The 19,651-nt window shown below is 51.6% G+C and overlaps 1 protein-coding gene across 1 annotated transcript in view; it reads right to left on the reverse strand.

The window, feature by feature from the left end:
* Itgae (integrin subunit alpha E) overlaps window positions 1-19,651 on the reverse strand; it is a 59,939-nt gene that overhangs the window by 23,074 nt on the left and 17,214 nt on the right. The window contains exons 3-18 of the mRNA XM_038328488.1: window positions 13,605-13,702; window positions 12,847-12,914; window positions 12,412-12,529; window positions 12,058-12,201; window positions 11,281-11,396; window positions 10,638-10,789; window positions 9,771-9,924; window positions 9,149-9,299; window positions 8,646-8,713; window positions 7,812-7,947; window positions 7,010-7,143; window positions 6,564-6,704; window positions 5,527-5,745; window positions 4,488-4,618; window positions 2,351-2,481; window positions 880-1,043 (exon numbers count right to left, since the gene is read on the reverse strand). Coding sequence (XP_038184416.1) covers window positions 880-1,043; window positions 2,351-2,481; window positions 4,488-4,618; window positions 5,527-5,745; window positions 6,564-6,704; window positions 7,010-7,143; window positions 7,812-7,947; window positions 8,646-8,713; window positions 9,149-9,299; window positions 9,771-9,924; window positions 10,638-10,789; window positions 11,281-11,396; window positions 12,058-12,201; window positions 12,412-12,529; window positions 12,847-12,914; window positions 13,605-13,702 — 2,125 coding nt within the window. The remainder of the gene's footprint in view (window positions 1-879; window positions 1,044-2,350; window positions 2,482-4,487; window positions 4,619-5,526; window positions 5,746-6,563; window positions 6,705-7,009; window positions 7,144-7,811; window positions 7,948-8,645; window positions 8,714-9,148; window positions 9,300-9,770; window positions 9,925-10,637; window positions 10,790-11,280; window positions 11,397-12,057; window positions 12,202-12,411; window positions 12,530-12,846; window positions 12,915-13,604; window positions 13,703-19,651) is intronic.

Genomic DNA, 19,651 nt, shown 5'->3' on the forward strand with positions numbered 1-19,651 from the left:
ATTTCTTTTTAAATAATTGGGGGGGGGGGTTGAGACAGGGTAACAGCTTTGGCTAGTGTGGAACTTGTTTTGTAGACCAGGCTGGCCTCCAATTCATAGAGATCCATCTGCCTCTGCCTCTGCCTCTACCTCCTGAGTGCTGGAATCAAAGGAGTGCACCACCACCTCCCAGCTAAATGACATTTTAAAATAACTTATTCTTTCTAGTTCTACCTTTATTTATTTATTCCGTGTGTGTGTGTGTGTGTGTGTAATTTGCCTGGATGTATGTCTGTGCACCATGTGAGTTCCTTGTGCCCTTGGAGCCCCCAGAACTGGAGTTACAGATGGTTGTAAGCCACTATGTGGGTGCTGGGAGTCAAACCCGGATCCTTTGGAAGAGCAGTCAGCGCTCTTAACCACTGAGCCATCTCTCCAGCCCTCTAGTTCTGCCTTTTAATCATTCAGTTTTCCTGATGTGGATCCACTCAGGGCCCTTCAGCCTACTATTACTGTCAGGGAAGATGAGACAACACAATGAAACCATTCCCCTCTTTGTCCAGCTGCTAGAAAGCTCAGTGACGTCATCTGCGTTCAGTTTTGGTAGGCGCCCTCCCTCTCTCTGCTCCCTCTCTCTTCTCCCTTGGCTCTTTCCTTCCCAGTGGACCAAGCACAGGGGCTCACACGTGCAATGCTTGCAAAGCACTCACTGTGTGCCTGAGCCACGCCCACAGCCCACGCCTTTTGTTTGGGTTTCTGGTAGGCTTATATTTCCAGGGTCACTTTGTGGTTCTTGATGTGCTGTAGTTGTTTCAGTCGCCTTGTGGAAAGGGGCCTGCGTGGCAAGGGGCCTGCGTGGCACATATCTTTTCTGGGATGCTGTCTAAATTCTCTACTTACCTCCTGCTCTATAGGGATGAGCCAGAGGTGCTCACACAGAGAGGACTCCCCACTCCACTTCCTAAGGCGGCTCTGACAATTGCTCGTGTCTGCACACTGCAGCCTCTTCCTCGGCTTGGTCACATCCACATCCACCGTGAAGTTGAGTGACATCTCTCCAAGGCCTGGGGTTGAAGACCAGACCTTCTGATGAGGTTGGAAAGGTCAAGGCCCAGACAAAGAGCCCCAGCCTGCTGAGGCTGTGTAAGCCCCCGCTGAAGAATCCCTATGTGGTCTGTGGGCACTTCCTTGGGGCCAGCCTCCCAGGCTTTGCTTTGTTGAGACAAGGTGTCGCTATATACCCCTTGACCTGGAACTTAGTGTTTAGATCAAGCTTGCCTTGAATTTACAGAGATCCACCTACCTCTGCCTCCTAAGTGCTGGTATGAATGCCCCCCATTACTTCTGGTAGACCTGACCAGAGCCTGGACCTATACCCAGCACATTCCTGGGTTGAGTCCAACCTTAGGGAAAGAGAGTTTAGGCAGGTGTGCTGGCTAGCTTCATGTCAACTTGACACAAGCTAGAGTCCTTTGGAAGAGGGAACCTAGTAGAGAAAATGTCCCCACGAGACTGGCTTGTGGGCAGGCCTGTGGTACATTTTCTCGATTGATGAATAGCACAGAAGGGCCCAGCTCACTGTGAGCAGTGATACCCCCAGGCTGGCAGTCCTGGGTGCTATTATAAGAAAGCAGGCTGAGCAAGCCATGAGGAGCAAGCCAGTAAGTAACCTCCCTCCACAGCTTCTGCTTCCAGGTTTCTGCTTTAACTTCCTGCCCTGAATTTCCTTGGACGACGAACTGCAAACTGTAAGCTGAAAGATTCCCTTTCTTCTCCAAGTTGCTTTTGGTCATGGTATTTCTATCACAGAAATAAGAACCCCTAACTGCCGGGCAGTGGTGGCACACACTTTTAATCTCAGCACTCGGGAAGCAGAGGCAGGTGGATCTCTGTGAGTTCAAGACCAGCCTGGTCTACAAGAGCTAGTTCCAGGACAGGCTCCAAAGCTAGAGAAACCCTGTCTCGAAAAACCAAACAACAACCCTAACTAACAAACTAGGAGAATGTGGAAGGGGGTGGGGAAAAGGAGGGATGGAGAAAAGGGGAGAAGAGGAGGAGTAAGGGGAGGAGGGGAAGGGAAGAAGAGGGAGAAGAGGAGGAGGGGAAGAGTACAGTAAGCAGAGAGTGAAATCATGAAAACCGAACACAGGAGGACTGGAAACACCCTGGAGATTGCCTGGGCCCAGTCCCTTACTGGCTGTGATCTCAGCTTCTCTGCTTCTGGCTGGGAGGTGGGGGGGGGGGGCAGGGCCTACTCATTTACCCAGACTAAAGACACAGGGACCAGGCTCCAGGAGAGGGACCAGGACCAACCCTACAAGCCAATCAGGAATGACTGCAACACCAAGGCACCCCACCAGGCAGCCATTACCTGGCTTGGAGGTTGTACTTGAGGAGCCAACTTCAAAGCACAGTTCTACAGCCATCTTGCCATTGAAAACCATGGGCAGTGCAGCGGGGGTAAAGGTCATAGACACTGTCAGGTCAACCACAGGTCTTGAGCTAAAGGCAACAAAGAGGCCCGTGAGAAGTGAGCACAGATTCTGCCGCATTCAACATTTCCAACATGCAAGGGCGCACTGAGTCCTCAGGATGTGTTAAAGCAGACAGCTGCCAACAAACAGGAATAGAGACACACACAGGGTGCTGGTGACGCTATAATAGGATAAGGTAGGTGACAGATACGGAGGCTACTTAGATCGGGTGGTCAAAATGCACTTCCTGATAAGGAGGCCTTGAGAGTGAGAAGGCCCGAGGAAGCATTCCAGGCAGAAAATACAGCTGGCACAAAGGGTCTGTGGCGGGAGGAAGCTGGTCTGTTTGAGAAACACAAAGGACAGAGAGACTGGAACGTGATGAGCAGAACAAGCCGGTGATGACAAGAGCTGCGGATTGGAGGGTGGGGCGGGCCAATCACAGACAGAGCAATCGGCAGTGGCAAGGAAAGGGGTTTCACTCAGGTGGGAGTTACTGAGGGGTTTTAAGCAGTAGAGGGATCACGTCAAGAGAGCACAGGAAAGCCGGGCGGTGGTGGCACACGCCTTTAATCCCAGCACTCGGGAGGCAGAGGCAGGCGGATCTCTGAGTTCGAGGCCAGCCTGGTCTACAAGAGCTAGTTCCAGGTCAGGCTTTAGAAACTACAGGGAAACCCTGTCTCAAAAAACCAAAAGAGAGAGAGAGAGAGAGAGAGAGAGAGAGAGAGAGAGAGAGAGAGAGAGAGAGAGAGAGAGAGAGAGAGAGAGAGAGCGAGCGCACAGGAAAGTCTGCGTGGTAATCCTGGAGAGAGATGACAGCCCCTGGACTGGGAGGTGTTTTTGGAGCTGAAGTCAATGAAAACGTGACAGACAGGGTGATGAGGAAGACGAAGAGGAAGCCCATAGAGAGCTTTTGTTCTCTGTAGCCCAGAGGACCTTGAGCTAGCGCCCCATCTGCCTCAGCCTCCCACGTAGCTGAGATTACAGGCCCATGCCAACAGGCCCGGTCCTAGAATGTAATCCTCACTCTCTAAGTGGGTGACAGTACCAGTTGCTGAAACAGGAGCCCTGGGGGAGGGCAGGCAGACTGGGGATTGGAAGGTGGGAGGAGTGGGCGCTCCATTTGGGGGCCTGTTGGCTTGGAGGCGTCAGTGAGCGAACGACAGGTGTGGGACTCTGTGGGAGCCCACGTGTGACTCAGTTTCCATATGGAGTCATTTCTGGCTTAAAGAAGTCATTTGAGTTCGAGCTTGCTTGCCTGCTCTGCTTTTTCCAGTAACCTTGAAGGCTGTGAGAAAGTTCTGATTAAGCCCTTAAGCCCATGGGAAAGAGCATTTTTGCCCAGTTGAAAGAGAATATTTTTCTAAGATTTGGGCTGGTGTGTGCCAGCCAGAGACACTCCTTGTTAGAGATTAGAAGCTGCTTAGCTGAATAAAATAATGCACCTGCTCGGCTTCCTCCTGAGGACAGCGCAGGGAGGTGGTTAGCTTGCCACACTACTCTTTGTCCTGCCTTTTGCCTGTAGTACACGTGCTGCCTGAGGAACAAACTCAGGACTGTTTGGTATTGATCTCCTGTCCTCCCAGTCTATCCTATGTTTTTGTCTTCATTTCTCTTAATCTAACTTTTCCTCGGCCTCAGCACTCCTCCCAGGGAACCCCTAGCTGATTTCTGCCAGAGGGGGCTCTGGAGAGGGCTGGGTACTCAGGGGCTCTAGCCATAGGACTGGAAATTGCCTGAAGGCAGAGTCCAGGGGCTCTGGAATTCACAGCATGCTGCCCCCACCCCCAGCATTGTGCAATCTATGTTTTGTCTTTTCCTCCCACCCCCTGAGGCAGGCACTGTCATTATTCCCAAACTGTAGAAAAGAAAGTTGGGACTTAGAATTTAGCTGCCCACTCAAAGTCATACCGTTGAGAGCTGAGGAGCAAACTCACCCAGGTGGGACCCCTCCCCCCCTTAGTGCTTGGACTCTGCAGGACCCACTGAATAAGGCTAGGGCTTGAGTCACAAGAAGTCAGGGGAGACCCATACCGAAGCACAGCTGCCCGGTCCCGAGAGCCCACCGTGATGTCAGCAAGGCCATCACCATTGAAATCTAAGCCACCGGCCACAGACATGCCAAAGTAGTGGAGTCCCGAAGCCACAGAGGAGGCTCTGATCCGCTATGGGAGGAGAAAGAGAAACTTGGCCTTCTATTCCCTTCAACAGCGTGACCGGCCTCCCCACCCTGGCCCTGAACTGTCTCTGAGGAAGGATATCAGGGTGGAACCCTGAAGGGCAGGTGGGACTTAAGTGGGGGGAGGCAGAGCAGAAGAGCAGAGTGCTCTGAGAACTCAGCCAAGGCTCAGTACAGGGGTCTGGTGGGGTAGAAGGAGGTAAAAGGATGTGGGTGCAAGGAGGCTTGACGTGGGCTGGGCTGGTGGTGTCAGGAGAGGTTCTGTGGAAGAGTAACTTCTTCAGGGCCACAGTTTATAAGCACCCCTGGAGGCACAGGGAGAAGATGGGCTGGAGGTGGGAGCTGGACTGGGGAGGGATGGAAGGTCTAAGCTGATGCCATGGTGTGTGTGTGGGGGGGGGGGATGTGGTGGCTGACAGGCTATGCATCGGGTAGCAAGGGGCTGGGGGACTACCCTGGGCACCTGGTGTGGAGAAGAGGGGGATGGGCATGCAGTTTTCCCAAAAGAAGGTGCTGCGGACTGAGATGTGTAAGAGGTTTAGGGACCACCTTAGGGGAGGTGCTTAGGAAGCAACTGGAGGTGGGGAAAGGGGAGGAGCCAGAACTAGGAGGTGCTGGATGGAGACAAGAACCAGAGATTAAAGAAGAGTCAGAGGAGGAGACGCAGACCAGGAGAGTAAGCCACGCCTCACCCTCTCCTTTCCAGAAGGGTTTGGAGGAGGCCTGGTCAGGAACCCTCTACCCTCACCCCTGGTGATTTCCTGCCTTCACTGGCATTCTCTACCACCAGAGCCTGGCCCAGCAACTAAGACTGAGGCTGACTCAGGGTTCCATTCATTCTATCTGTGGGAGGTTTGCACCCCAGAAGAAGCAGGAAAGAGCCTGCAGAGTTACCTGGGAAGGACTGGCCCGGAGGCCATCGGAGTATCCATTGTAGATGTATACACTACCATAGCTGGTCCCATCACCAAAGCCCTCCAGAGGGGCTCCAATGGCCACATCTGTGAATTTATCTTGATTGATATCCCCCACTGCCGCCATGGCAAAGCCGAAGCGGCTGTTGGTGAACCCGTGATGCCCACTCAGTGTGAATGCCAAGGAGAAGGAAGGATCCTGCAAAATTAACGAACCAAAGCTCAGTCCCCAAGAAAGGTGCTGCACAGGGAAACCATCCCAGGGCCACCTGGAGGGCATTCTCCCTCACTGGTTCCTACTCTCCAGCAGGAGTCGAAGGCTGAGAAAAGACACTAACTAACTAATCTAACTTTTCCTCGGCCTCAGCACCCCTCCCAGGGAACCCTTAGCTGATTTCTGCCTGACACACCTCGGGGGGCTTGCCACCAAAGCCAACTTTCAGTACTCTCAGCTAAGAGAATGCCCCAGTCCTTTAAGAGCACAAAGCGACCTCCTAGAATAAGCTCGCCATCCTTCTATCTCAGTGGTCCAGATAGGGAAAACTAGCAGGTGGTTTCTCTGCTTCTAAAGTGGCTCCTCCAGAGACACTCCCACGGGGTCACTATGAGCCAGGAGCCCCTTATTGCCTGGTGGTGGCACATCTGGGGGGGGGCGTTTTTCTGTTCTGAAGTTCAGGGCCTGAAGCCTGCCCCTCTGTTCCCACACATTGCCATATTAGTAATGGAGAGGCCCGCGGTCCAACTGCGTCTCTCCCACACCCAGCGTCACTAGTTAGCTCACTGAATCCCAGACTCCTCACTGGTAATGTGAGAGTAAGAGCCACTTCCATAATTACTGTGAGGAACAAGGTAGACCAGGGCAAGTGTTCTGTCTACTGGGCAACTGCGACAGATGCTACCAGCAACCACCTAGGTAAGAAAGAGGGAGACAGCCATGCTCTCTGAACACCCACCATCACTGCCCGCTGCTGCCTGAGCAGGCACAGCCTTGGCAAGCTCCTGGGGCCAAACACTCACCTGCATGTGCACGTGGTACACATAGACTCTGCCTTCTTCTCCACGGATGTGATAAAATGGAGCGGCCACCAGCAGAAAATCCGTGGTTCCATCCATGTCAATATCCACAGGGCACAGCTCAGAGCCAAAGTAGGACCCCATCTATAGCTCAGAAAGAATTCAGCCCTCCTGAGGATGGGGATACCCCCTTTCACCCTCTCCACAGCTAGACACATTGCTTTTGTTCTTCCTGGAGCACCAAGAGGGTGTTCCAGATCAATCTGATCTCTGGTGTCACAAGGGATTAGAGGTGACAGCTGAGACTCCACCAAGGGTGACCACTGAGCAGACATGAGGGCCACTAAATTACACTCAGGCCTGAGCCTTGCTTGCCCAGGGCAGGCCCACCCGTGTCCCCAGGGCCTCAGGGCTCCTACTGGTGGAGAGGTGACTTCTCCAGGAGGTACCTGCTCTCCCTCCATCTGTCGCACAAAGGTGTCCTTCTTCAGGAGCTCAAACACAGCCCCACGGAGCTTGTGTCTTGGAGCCCCTGCCACGTAGGAGAAGCCGTAGGCCCTGTGCAGCACTGCCACTGAATATCCTGGGGCCAAAGTGGTGCGGCTGTAAACAGTTGTTCCCCACCTCCAGCCGCCCCCTGCAACTCCATCTTCCTAGTCATGTGTTCCCACTCTGCACTGACAGTGGCATGTGTGTCCCCATACATGTGTGGTGCACTGCACCCCTTCAGTACATGAGCACTGGATGGGGAGGGGTACTCACAGCTGTTATTAACAGAGGTGTCCAGCTCCCTCTTACTCAGAGAGGCCCACGGCCAGCCTGCCTCCGCCCCTCATTCTCAATCTCAGGGTCCCTAACTGAGATCTGATCGCCCTAATTGTGCGTGAGCCGTGAGACTGACCGTAGCTTGACTCCACCAGGCTAATGTGTACACCAGTAGGCAACCTCGGTGTCACAGACTACATTGTCCCTGGGTTAGTTTAGAAGTCCGTCTTTTAGCCCCTCCCCCAGATTACAGAGACAGCTCTTGCTCCACGCCCAACCTCCCAGGACTCATATTCATCCTACATCCATTCGTTAGGTTTCACTGCACTCCGGGCTCCGCCTTCCCCATCCAGGCCCCGCCCTCGACCCACACCAAGCCTACAGGCCTCACCTTCACCCACCTTCCTGCTATCCTCTGGCCCTCTCCTTCCAGGAGAGGCCCCACCCTCGTTCCCTCTGCGTCCACCACACACACCCTGCCCTTACCGAGATAGCTGTACTGTGCAGTCCCAGAATCCTCGGCTGTTTGGTTTAGGAAGCCGCCCCGACGACTCTGTGTGTCATAGAGCAGCGCACCGCCGGACCAGTTAAAGGCTCCCACAGTGCCAAGCAACACCTGCCCCTGCAGAGGACCCAGAAGGCATCAAATGTCCAGGAGCCAGCAAAGCAAGACTTCCTGGACAAAGAGGGCATTCAGTGGTCAGGAAGATGAGGTGGCAATACTGCGTTTCTGCTCCGTTTTCATGAGTCTGAGTAGCCCTAGCTCCAGAAGGCACCTTGGAGCCCAGATATTGAGCATCGTTTAAAGTATGATTGAGTATTATGGTGTTCATAAGCCCCCACATTGTCTCCTGTGCGGTGTGAAGGTGCTCGCCTATCAGTAGAGGAGGGCCCAATGGCGTTGGGATGACTGACTTCAACTCTCACCTCCACAGAGGTCCCAGTTAGGGAGTGCTCCATCCATCTGTTGTCCCCTTCCTTCTTCCCACTCAGCTTTCTCTTTTCCCACATAAACTACGTGTTTTCCTGACACACCTTGGTGGGCTTGCCACCAAAGCCAACTCTCAGTACTTTCAGCTAATACTTTCAGCTAAGAGAATGCCCCAACCCTTTAAGAGCACAAAGCGACCTCCTAGAATAAGCTCGCCATCCTTCTGTCTATCTCAGTGGTACAGATAGGGAAAACTAGCAGGTGGTTTCTCTGCTTCTAAAGTGGCTCCTCCAGAGACACTCCCACGGGGTCACTATGAGCCAAGAGCCCCGTATTACCTGGTGGTGGCACATCTTAGAGACCCTGACTATGCTGAGTGGGTTACAAACCTTGTCCAGGATCTGGGCACTGAAGCCAGTCTGTGCAAGTTGGTATTGAAGGGCATCTCCAACTGTGCCTGGAAGCCAAGGAATCTGGTGAGACACTGTGCCAAGGGACAGGGTGAGGCATGTCCAGGAGGGGCCAGCTGGGCCAGGTCCCAGAAGGGATGAGTATTTGGAATGGTGCACTGAACTGAGAGCAGAGATCTGGGTTGTGCTGAAGCAAGAGCTGGCTGGCTAGGCCTGGGCAGTCCACGCTCTCTTCCCGGGCCTCGGTCTCCCTGTCGGTAAGCTCCCGTTGGGACTATGTCCCAGTTTTCCTTGCTTTTCTACCACTGCTTCAGGAGATTTTCATAGATTCGGGAGGATGAGAAGGACTGGGGGTGTCATTGCCATTTTAGGGATTAACGGTTGTGGCTCAGGGAGGTGGGTAGGATCAGGAAGAGTTGGTCTGGGGAGGGTGTCCTGCTGGACGCTGAGGGCGCTCTCACAAGCCCTGGGGGAGCCCCCACCTTCCATGTGGATGATGCTTTGCTGTAGCTTGCTCAGCAGCCCGTCCAGAGCCGTATAGTTGGTCACCTTGAAAGTATGGGTCTCTTTGGGGTCTGAGGCAATCAGCTTCAGTTCTATGTCAGTCTTAGGCTTCTTGAATGCATCGCCTACCTATAAGGAGACCCCAGTCAGTGAGAGATCCATCACCATCTCCTTCCTTCCTTCCTTCCCTGCTCACTGGCCCTTTACCCCCGACAAAGTTCCACTTTTGGCGGTGTGTTCCTGACACACCTGGCTCTGCTTGGCATCCTCTGCTGACCCCTCTGCCTACAGAGCCTCATGACCCTCCCCTGTGCAGAAGGCCAGCTGTTCATGTTAGCTATCAGGACTCAGCTCAGCACCGTCTCCCTAGGGAGCTTTGTACAGGCTTTCCCCATCCTTCTCAGCCAGTGAGCTATGACCACCTCAGGATGAGCCTTCTGTAGGACACAATAAGGAGGGACCCGTGCAGAAGCAGGTGGCCAGGAGGAGAGGAATGTCTATGAATAGAGAGGGTTTGGATATACTGCTTCCAAAAGTCTTCACTGGGCTCCTCCCGGGCTATACAGAGCCAGGAATTGCCTCCCAGCTCTTGGTTCTTACCCCAATGGCAAAGCGCTCAACACCCTGCATCTCTGGGGAGTTGATGACACTTGTAAGGTTGAGAGGGTCCCCAAATATGTCACCATCAGTAAGCACCACCATGACCTTCAATGCTTTCTTCCTGGAGCCACGGCTTGGAGTGAAGATGTTGTCTCTTAACAGAGAAAGAATAAAGACAATCTTCCAAAGAGGAGTCTGGGCTGTCTCTTGGCAAATTTTTACTCATTGACCTGCTTGAACTGGAGAGTTAAGGAGCCCTCTCCAGATGGGGAATAAAGGCCCAGAAAAGGGTGGGCTTGGCGCTTACTTTACACAGCAAGGCATAAGCCACACCACGGATGCGCTCACTCCCCACCTGCTCCCTACAGTAAGAGCACTGCATCTGCCCCTTTTATGTGTACACAATATGGAATTCTGTGTTAAAAAAAAATAGGCAATACTTATTTTTTTATTTTATGATTATTTCACTTTTATAAAAATTTGTACTTTTGGGTTTTCGTTTGGTTTGGGTTTTTTTCTTTGTGATGAGATTTCTCTACGTAACCCTGGCTATCCTGAAACTGGCTAGCCTCAGACTCACTTTTGGGGTTTTGAGGCACACTGTCCAACCTCTTGAGTGCTGGCATTCCAGAAACATGTCACCAATGCCTGGTTTCTATGATACTTATGCACCGGACATTATCATAAATACTGTATATATTTTAGCTATTTAATCCTCACAAAAATCCTAAGACGCAAAGATGTGTATTATCTTCATGTCAGATGTGACAGCATTTCTCGGCATCCTTACTTCCCCCTCCCACAGTTCGGCCCACAGTTCTCCTCCAGACCCTATGCCACAGAGCCTCTGGCAGGTATCCTACTCACAGGACATGCTTCATGGCTGAGGCGGTCTTAGTCACATTCTTCACTTGAGTGATGTTCTGAACTCTGGCAAGGGAGGCCACAACGTCCTGGCTGTCTCGAAGATCGAACTCGGTCTGGATCACGTTCCCATACTGCACCAGGGCAAAGTTGCACTGGAGAGAAGAGTGAGATGGAAGAGGTCATCAGACCGAGCTATAGACGCCCCTGACCCAAGAGGCTTCTCTTGGAAAGACAGGAAGAAGCCGCTCATCTACTCTGTTAGCCCTGGACAGAAGGAGATGCTAATGCAAAGGGAGTCTCCAGTCAGGCACAGGTGAAGGAGAGTGATTTCTCCCTGAATCCATATCCCCATGCTGACCCCTCTATGTTGACTGTAGGATCTGCCCTGTGACATTGGGGCATGAAAGGTTGGGTTGGTCTTCTGGAGATTCACAGCTACCACAAATGAGTAGGGTCACCTCAAGTCACCCATCTGCAATCAAGCAAGCAGATGTCTATAGGTTCATGGTAGCTCCAGGAAAAACTGAGGGAAGAGTCGCCCAGCTGAAGAGCTCTGAGCAAATGAAGGGTGGTTGTTCTGAAGCCATTACATAGACATAGATGAGCGGCAGGTGACAAAAGCTCAGACCTCAAGGAAACCCACCTCAAAGCACTTCTCATAGAAATTCTTCATCATGTTGGAGATGAAATCTTTGGCCCTCTGGAAGTCTTCGGGCTCAATGCTTCCTGAGCCATCCAGAACAATAGCAATCTCAGTGCCTGGTGAAAATAAAGGAGTAGGTCGGGAGCGGGTATGAGATTCAGGGCAGGAGGAAGGGCAGCATGTTCTGCCCTGTAAGGCACCCACCAACCCACTTACACACACATACACAAAATACTCAATTCCTAAGGTTCAGTTCAGGGAAGAAGTGGGAAGCTCCTGAACATGGGAGTTCTTACCTTAAGGGCAAAGAGAGATCTAGACCCTGGTTCTGACTGCTATGGGAATCACTCTCATTTGGGGGGTACCTCGGTTTCCCCACGTCTAGGATGAGCGGGGCCAGGTAGATGGCTCAGCTGACAAAGGAGCTTGCTGCCAATCCTGATGACCTGAGTTTGACTCCTGAAACTTATATAGTAGAAGGAGAGAACCAGCTCCTGCAAGGTGTCCTCTAATCTCCACATGTGTGCTGTGATACAGGTGTGTTTGGTGCATGAGTACACCCATGCCCATGCACAGTGAACAAACACGCAAACAAATAAATGTTAAAAATATGAGGAGACAGAGGCAGGACTTGCCATATCTATAGGACCTAGCCACCGTTCCTCATCTTCAGGACACAGTCACTGTTCCCTGTCTTCTAGATCTGAACACACCTTGATCCCAGAGGCCATTAGCTTGGGGATTCATTATGGAGGCACCTGATCTGCCTCTTCTCACCAGCTTCCTCCTCTTCATCGTCCTCCTCTTCTTCCTCCACTGCCCGGGGTCCTCTGGCTTGTGTCTTATCCTCCCCTCTGCTGCCTCCTTTGCTTCTGCACCAGTGACCGAGGTCCACATGGATGCCTGGATCCAGGAGTTTTTCTTTAAGAAACATACAGAGAAGACAGAGTCAGATGAAGCCTCTATGCACCGCCACCTGTTCCTGAGGCATCCTTCATTCTGCCCTGACAATGACCCTGAGCTTGCTTGTCCCATTCTGGGCCATCACGTCTGTCTGCCTCTGCTTTGTGCTTGTGTTTCTTATTGGATCCCTTTATGGCTGCCCAACGCCAGAGAATCTCCAATCCTTACCAAGGTTAGAGAAGTAGACTTGGTCCCGGATGTCCAAGCTGGGGCTCAGTAGGCTGCAGGCACCTGTGAGCTCAGAGTTAAGGCTGCTGGGCTGCCGGGCTCGTACCTGAATGCACACCTGGGGAGAGGCAGAAAGAAGGAGCAGGCAGGGTGAGTCGGCTCCATATTCCCTGGTCACAGTCATTTCCATTCTAGAACTCAGTGGCTGAACTGGACAGAGGACAGAGGAACAGCTGTGCGCCTCCTCAGGGCCAGGAGTCAGTTGCTAGGGCCCAAAGTACAGTCCGTGGGCGCTGGATCAGACTTGGCATCTGTGTAGACGGTCAGACAGCAGAAAGATGGCAGGGTAGCAATAGGACTGGCAACACCATCATCATCCACCGAGGCCAACACCAGCCTCCCCAAGGCCCTCTGGCCTCCTGCCTATGTACTCACCAAAACACCATGGTGGTTCTGGACCACTGTCACTCCCTGGTACCTGCCCTTTGGCATATAGATGTTCTCTGAAACAGGCAGGGAAGAATGAAGGGATTTGGGGAGGTCAGGCAAAGGTCGGGGGTACAGGGCTGCTGATGTCAGCAGTCTCTAGACACTGGGGCTGGGGGTTCCACAGACCACAGTAGCTTGGGCATGCCAGGATGCAGTGTCTTTCCAGCCCCATTTACCATCTCAGCAAAGACCCCAGTGCCCAGTCTTGATATTGTAGTAGGGATTCAGAAATGACTGTCACTTGGTATGTGTGTTAGGGGCAGTAGGCTGCAGGTGCCTGTGAACTCTGAGTTAAGGCTGTGGGGCTGGCTGTTGGACCTGGACCTGAATGCATATATGGGGAGAGGGGTCCAGGAAGACTCCCAAAGTCAGCCTTGAGCCTCCACACATATGCATGCCCGCCTACATGTGAACACACACAGAGACACAAAAACGTGACTATATTACTAACAAAGTGCCATGGCGAGCAGTCAGTGTGTATTGGTTCCAGATCTGTCATCAGGACTGATCAGGAGAGGCAGGCTGGGCTATGGGTGGGTGGCATGGGCCTGGGCACTGGGGAGAAAAGCTCACTGTGGGGCTGGAGGTCAGGGGCAATAGGGCTAGATCAGGCAGGACTGGCATTGCAGTGGCTTCGGCTGAGACATGGGAGACTCCTAGGAAGGTATCCTGAGGAGCGTGCTAAGGCGGTGGAGTTGGCTTACCTACTGGATGGCAAGCAATTTCATCTGGAATGGTGGGTATGGCACATCGATACAGGGGTGCTGATGTCCTGTTGGTGCTGCGCCTGGTGACCAGGAGGCTGAGTGGGAGGGCAGACAGCAAAGACAAGCTGGCTGAGGGCTCCTTTCCCTTCCCTGTCTGCCCAGGTCCTGTCTTCCTGTTCCTGCCTGAGGAGGACGCCCAGACCTGAGAAAGACAGCTCCCTAACCCAGGCCTCCAGATTCAGCATTATGGAGAAAGCACTTCCTCACCTCTGCTTCTACAGGGTTCCAGGCAGGAAGAGAGTTCAATGTAGCCCCTGACTGCCTGGAACCCCTGTCTGCCTGAAACTCCTGTCTTCCTGTAACCCCTGACTGCCCATAGCCCCTGTCTGCCTGCCACGCACCCTGACAGGGTTTAGAGCATGTCTGGTGGTTAAAAAAGGCTGCTGTCCTGTGGATGGAATGGGGGAACCAGGAAGCTATCAGTCACAATGCTGGGTCCTTGAGGGGCAAAGCTGGCTACAGTATTGAACCCATCTGGCCTTAGCATTTCCTGACTAAGAACTAGTGTTTTGGAGACCTCATGAAGACAGCCTGAGCGGATGTCAAACCTGCTGCCAACCTCTTGTCCCCCAACCCAAGTCCAAGAAGATGGCAGACAGGACAGAGTCAGCTTAAACATTCCCACTATCCATGTGACTGGGTGAGACCTGGGGCTTGGCTCGCCTGAGACAGCAGGTGAGCAAGCAGCTCTGCTGGGGTTGGAAGCATGGTGTGGTAGGGAAGGAGAGCCTAAGAGCACCTTGGTAGTTAACAGCGAACCATGTCCAAGGACTTCGTGAGGGTGACAGGAAGCCATGGAGGGCTTTGTAAAGCGGAAGCACATGATTAGCCTATGCTTTTGAAAGGTCATGATGTGGCTGTGGTGGGCTCTAGAACAAGTTAGCAGAGGAGGGACAGACCGGGGTGCTGTCTTTACTTCTTCAGCTCTTACCACTAGACACCTTTTCTTTTCTTTTCTTTTCTTTTCCTTTTCTTTTCTTTCTTTCTTTTTTCTTTTCTTTTTTTTTTTTTTTTTTTGAGACAGGGCCACTCAGTGTAGCCCTGGCTGTCCTGGAACTCGCTCTGTAGACCAGACTAGCCTCAAACACAGAAATCCACCTCCTGAGTGCTGGGATTAAAGGGCTATACCACCACACCCAACTTAGAATAAGGACCAGGCATCTTTCCTTTTCCTTTTTGGTGGTGATGAAGATTGACCCAGGGCCTTGCGCATGCCAGGGAAGTCCTCTGCCGCTGATCCACTCCCTGACCCCTCCTTGTCTTTTATTTTTTTAAAACCCGTCATCACAGCCCATAACCCAGGCAGGATCTGACCCCATTTCTACTTCTCCAACCTGCCCTGCTCCCCTAGAGAAAGACCTGCAGGTGTATGCTGTGGCCTTTAACAAACTTTAGGTCCTAGTCCTTTCTTGCCTCTGGCCCTCTAGCTGGGCTCTTTTCTGCCTAGAACCCTGGCCTCTCACTCCCTGAAATGGCTCATTCCCATCCCCTGTAGCCCCTCATATTGCTTTCTCTAAGTAGCCCCACCCCACACCCCAGTACCCCTGCTTCTCATGATTTCCTGCTTAGAACTTGTCACCACCAGAGGGTAGCTTGCCTCCTTGTTTACCTACTTATCATCTGTCTCCTCCACTAAGTGAGTTCCCTTACACACTTAGTCTTGCCTACCTTGTCTGTCACGCAATTTCTGAGGCCTAGGACACTACACAATGTAGGGGCTCAGTAAACATCTGTTGAATGATTTACATGACAGTACAGCTGAGGGGTTGATCTGGGGGGGGGGGTTGGACAGAGGGGTAGAAGACCAAAGCATTCCTGAGTCCCCAAATTAGGTCACTGCTCAACAACTCTGCCTCTCTTCCCAGGCTGTCATGGCCTCTGGCCCAGTACCTTTCCCCCTGCTCCCAACAGTAGATGTGTTCACAACTGTGTTCCCCACCAGACCACCTGGAACAGCATGGCTCTCCCCACCTTCAGCCCTTTGCTCAGACTGCTTTCTCAACCTGTGGTGCCTTTTACTCCCATCTCCTGCAGAACGACCTTCCTGGGCACCAGCTCTGCAGGAACTTCCCAAAGGAAGATACAACCTGACCCCCTCCAAGCCTCAAGTGGCCCCTAACTCCTAGATTCCCTCTCCTATCCCCAGTCTTTGTCTCTACCTTAGCTACGAGCTCTCAAGAGACCACCACGTGCAGCAATGCAGGCTGCACACCGCATACCCCCAAGACGGCCAGTCATATTTCAAGTGTGTGATTCTATGGCCTGAGGCCCAGTCTGTGCTGCTCCCATCCCTTTTGTGGCTGGCAGCCTCCAAGTTTGCTGACTCAACGATTAGCAAACCAGGTAAACACAGACTGACACCGAGAGCAGCTCTGACAGAGGACCGACCATCCACTGACAGCCCCAGGTTCCCTATTCCACTCTTGACTAGGTGCAGCCCGGGACATCTCATCCATCTCCCGCTGTCCCTCATCTCTAGTGGTCTGTCATCCCACAGGCTTCCACAAATCCTCCAGGGGAACCCTGCTTACAACCCACTCCACCCTTCTGCAGCAGTCACAGCCTAGGGAACTGGCAGTCTTACTCTGCCATACTTGAGAAAGCACAAGAGAGTTAAGAGGGGCATGTTATCCTCACTGTGGAGATGGGTGGGAGTGGATAGCAGTCTGTTCCCCTCTCTATGGTGAGCTGGGCCAGTCAGTTGGCTCATTTCCTGCCCCCTGCAGCAGGCCCAGAAACCCAGAATTGTCTCCACCACATCCTCCCACTGACATTGCAAACCCTCTAGCCCCCCTCTGCCTGAGCAGGTGTTCAGGGAGGTGCTCATGAGCCCCACTAGGTCCCCAATCTCTTGACAGGTCCCAGCAAGCTAGGCATTTGGGGCTTTAAACACAAACACTCCCTTCCTATCTAATGTGGCCTTCAGGCCTCTAAGGGAGGGGAATTAAGTCTGTGAGCCTAGGCCTGGTAAGAGACCCACTACCGATTGTGGCGGTAGTGGCGGAAAGTGGTGGAGGAGAGGAAGAAGAAGATGGAGATGGTCACAGATGACTTGAGTGGGAATCCTTTATGTCGTGTAAACAGTTTGGAAAACAAATGCAAGCACAACCTCCCTTTATAGGCCGGATCAAATAAATCCACCTGTCGGTGGCGTAGAAGCGCCAGGGAATTCGCCCACATGCTCACCACTGGCCCTCTTCATACCATGCAAAACTCCAGCCTCAGACAGCACCGTGGCTGGAGGACCCAATGCTGTTGGAGGGTCGCTGGATGGAGAGGGTTCTGTTTGTCTCATCTACAGCAAATTGAAAACCAGGCAGAACTAACCTACAGAGACGCAGAGTTTGTGTGCGTGTGTCGTGGGGAGGTGTCTGGTACAGAACACAGGGCTCCCAGGAGACTTTGCTGCTGCTCGTTGCCCATTTTGTTGTTGTTTTTCTTTTTCTTTTTTTAGACACAGTCTGTCTCTCTGTGTAGCCCTGGCTGTCCTGGTACTCACTAAATAGACCAGGCTGACCTTGAACTCACAGAGATACCCTGCCTCTGCTTCCAGAGTGCTGGGATTAAAGGTGTGTGTTGCCTACCGTACCAGGCTGCCCTAGTGTTTTTGATCCAGATGCTATTTATGACGACAGTTTGTTTTATGAATGTGCATTGAGCTGGACATTGATGATGTGTGAGCTTTCATGTATGATTTATGTCAATACAAAGTTACCACAAATCAAAACAAAACTAATAAATGTCAATTTTGTTTTGTTTTGTTTTTGAGACAGAATCTCACCATTGCAATTCTAACTGCCCTGGAACTTCCTATGTAGACCAGGCTGGCCTTGAACTCACAGAGATCTGCCTGCCTCTACCTCCCAAATGCTGAGATTAAAGGCATGAGCCACCACACCTAACCCAAACATCAATTTCCAATTCATCTTCTTAATGTTTTTTTTTAAATATTCATTTATTTATTATGCATACAATGTTCTGTCTGTGTGTGCCTGCAGGCCAGAAGAGGGCACGAGACCCTATTACAGATGGTTGTGAGCCACCATGTGGTTGCTAGGAATTGAACTCAGGACCTTTGGAAGAGCAGGTAATGCTCTTAACCTCTGAGCCATCTCTCCAGCCCCCAATTCATCTTCTTAAAGCCAAAATCTTTTGACAACGTTCTCACTGTTCCTGCCTCACACCCTTCTAGATGTTCTGGACCCTCCATGCGATGGTGATGAGGTTCAGCCCACCTTCCCATCTTATTCTTCACGGCTCTCCGTCTCAGCCACTGCACATTTTCTTAGCCACCTCCCTGGCTCGGGGCATCCTCCAGGCTGTTCGCCAAGCTCTTCTCTCTGCCTGGACTCTTTTCTCTCAACCCTTATCGAGCTAACTTTGATCATCCCCAAGTCCTGGCACAGACACTGAAGCTGGCCTTTGTTCAAGTTCTGGAAGCACCAGAGGGTCCCACCAGAACTATTAGTATTGTTATCATTGTGAGACTTGTGTCCTTCTTGAGCCCAGCAGCTGTCAAGGACAGAAGCCACATCGTCTCTTTTGGGAGGATGTGGGAGACAGAGTCTCACTCTGTAGCCTTACATGGCCTGGAATTCACTATGTAAACCAGGCTGTCCTCAAACTCACAGAGCTCTGCCTGTCTCTCCTTAAGTGCCGAGATTCAAGGTTTGTGACACCAATCTGGCTCCCTCATTGTTTTAATCCACAAATTTTGTCTAGCACCAAATAAATGCTGTATACATATTTGTTGAATAAATGAAATGAACTTGCCCTTACCACTTAAGTCTACTGATGAACTCCACGCCACCAACCGAGATCTTACGGTTTACAAGTTGTACATGGCAATAGATACGTGTTATTTTAGACTCTAATATTGATATTCCAGTTAAGAGTGCACAGCTATAAACCACATAAATCTATCACTGACCATATAAACAACGATATTAAATCCTTTCACGCCAGCAATGAGAAACCCAGGGTTGACAAGGGGATCTGAGCCTGCTTTGTGGGTGTGGCCAGGGCGAGGTCCAAGACCGAGGGGCCCTTTTGCACTAGCTGCTAATCCCCATGCATTCCCCACTAGGCAGAGCGGCTCTGCTCAGCAGGGAGCTCTTCTCTCTGCTGCAAGTCTGGGCTCACTTTTACAGGTAGGTATAAAGAAAACTCCCAGGTTGGAGGTGTAGTTCAGTGGCAGAGAGCCTGCCTAGCCCATGTGAGACCCTGGATTTGATTCCCAATACCACCTGTCCAAATTATTTTTTGAAGATTTTTTATTATTTATTTGCTTATTGTGTAGTATGTGTACATGTGTGTTTTGTGTGCATGTGTGTGCACACATGTGCGTGTGCATGTGTGGTGTGTGTGTGTGTGTGTGTGTGGTTGTGAGTCACCTGACATGGGTGCTGGGAACTGAACTACAGTCCTCTAGAAGAGAATTAAACACTCTTAATGACTGAGCCATCTCTCCAGCTCCCCATCCCCACTTTTGCTAAAAAAAAAAAAAAAAAAAAAAAAAAAAAAAAAAAAAAAACCAGACTGGCAAGATAAAGGCACCTACTACCAAGCCAGACGACCTGAGTTCTATTCCCAGGAAAATAAAATACATAAGTAAAATACAATTAAGAAAATCAAACCCTTGATTACTGAGATAAAACCAAGCAGATGAGGTGGAACATGGACAGCAGCTGCCTGAGGCTGGGCTCGAGCCTGGCTCCGTGCTGGGCATGGCAGCACGTGCCTTATCCCAACACCGGAAGGCAGCAGGATCAGCCTGGTCTACATAGAGAGCTGCAGGACAGCCAGGGCTATATAGACAGACTGCGTCTCAAAAAAAAAAAAAAAAAAAAAAAAAAAAAAAGGCAGAGGCTAACCAAGGTGGTATGGCCTATATTCCCAGACTTGAGGAGGTAGAGACAGTAGAATCAGGAGTTTGAGGTTGAGCTATGTAAGACCTTGTCTCAAAGCCCCCCTCCCCCTCAAAA

This window comes from Arvicola amphibius, chromosome 4, assembly GCF_903992535.2.
Source record: "Arvicola amphibius chromosome 4, mArvAmp1.2, whole genome shotgun sequence".
NCBI lineage: Eukaryota > Metazoa > Chordata > Mammalia > Rodentia > Cricetidae > Arvicola > Arvicola amphibius.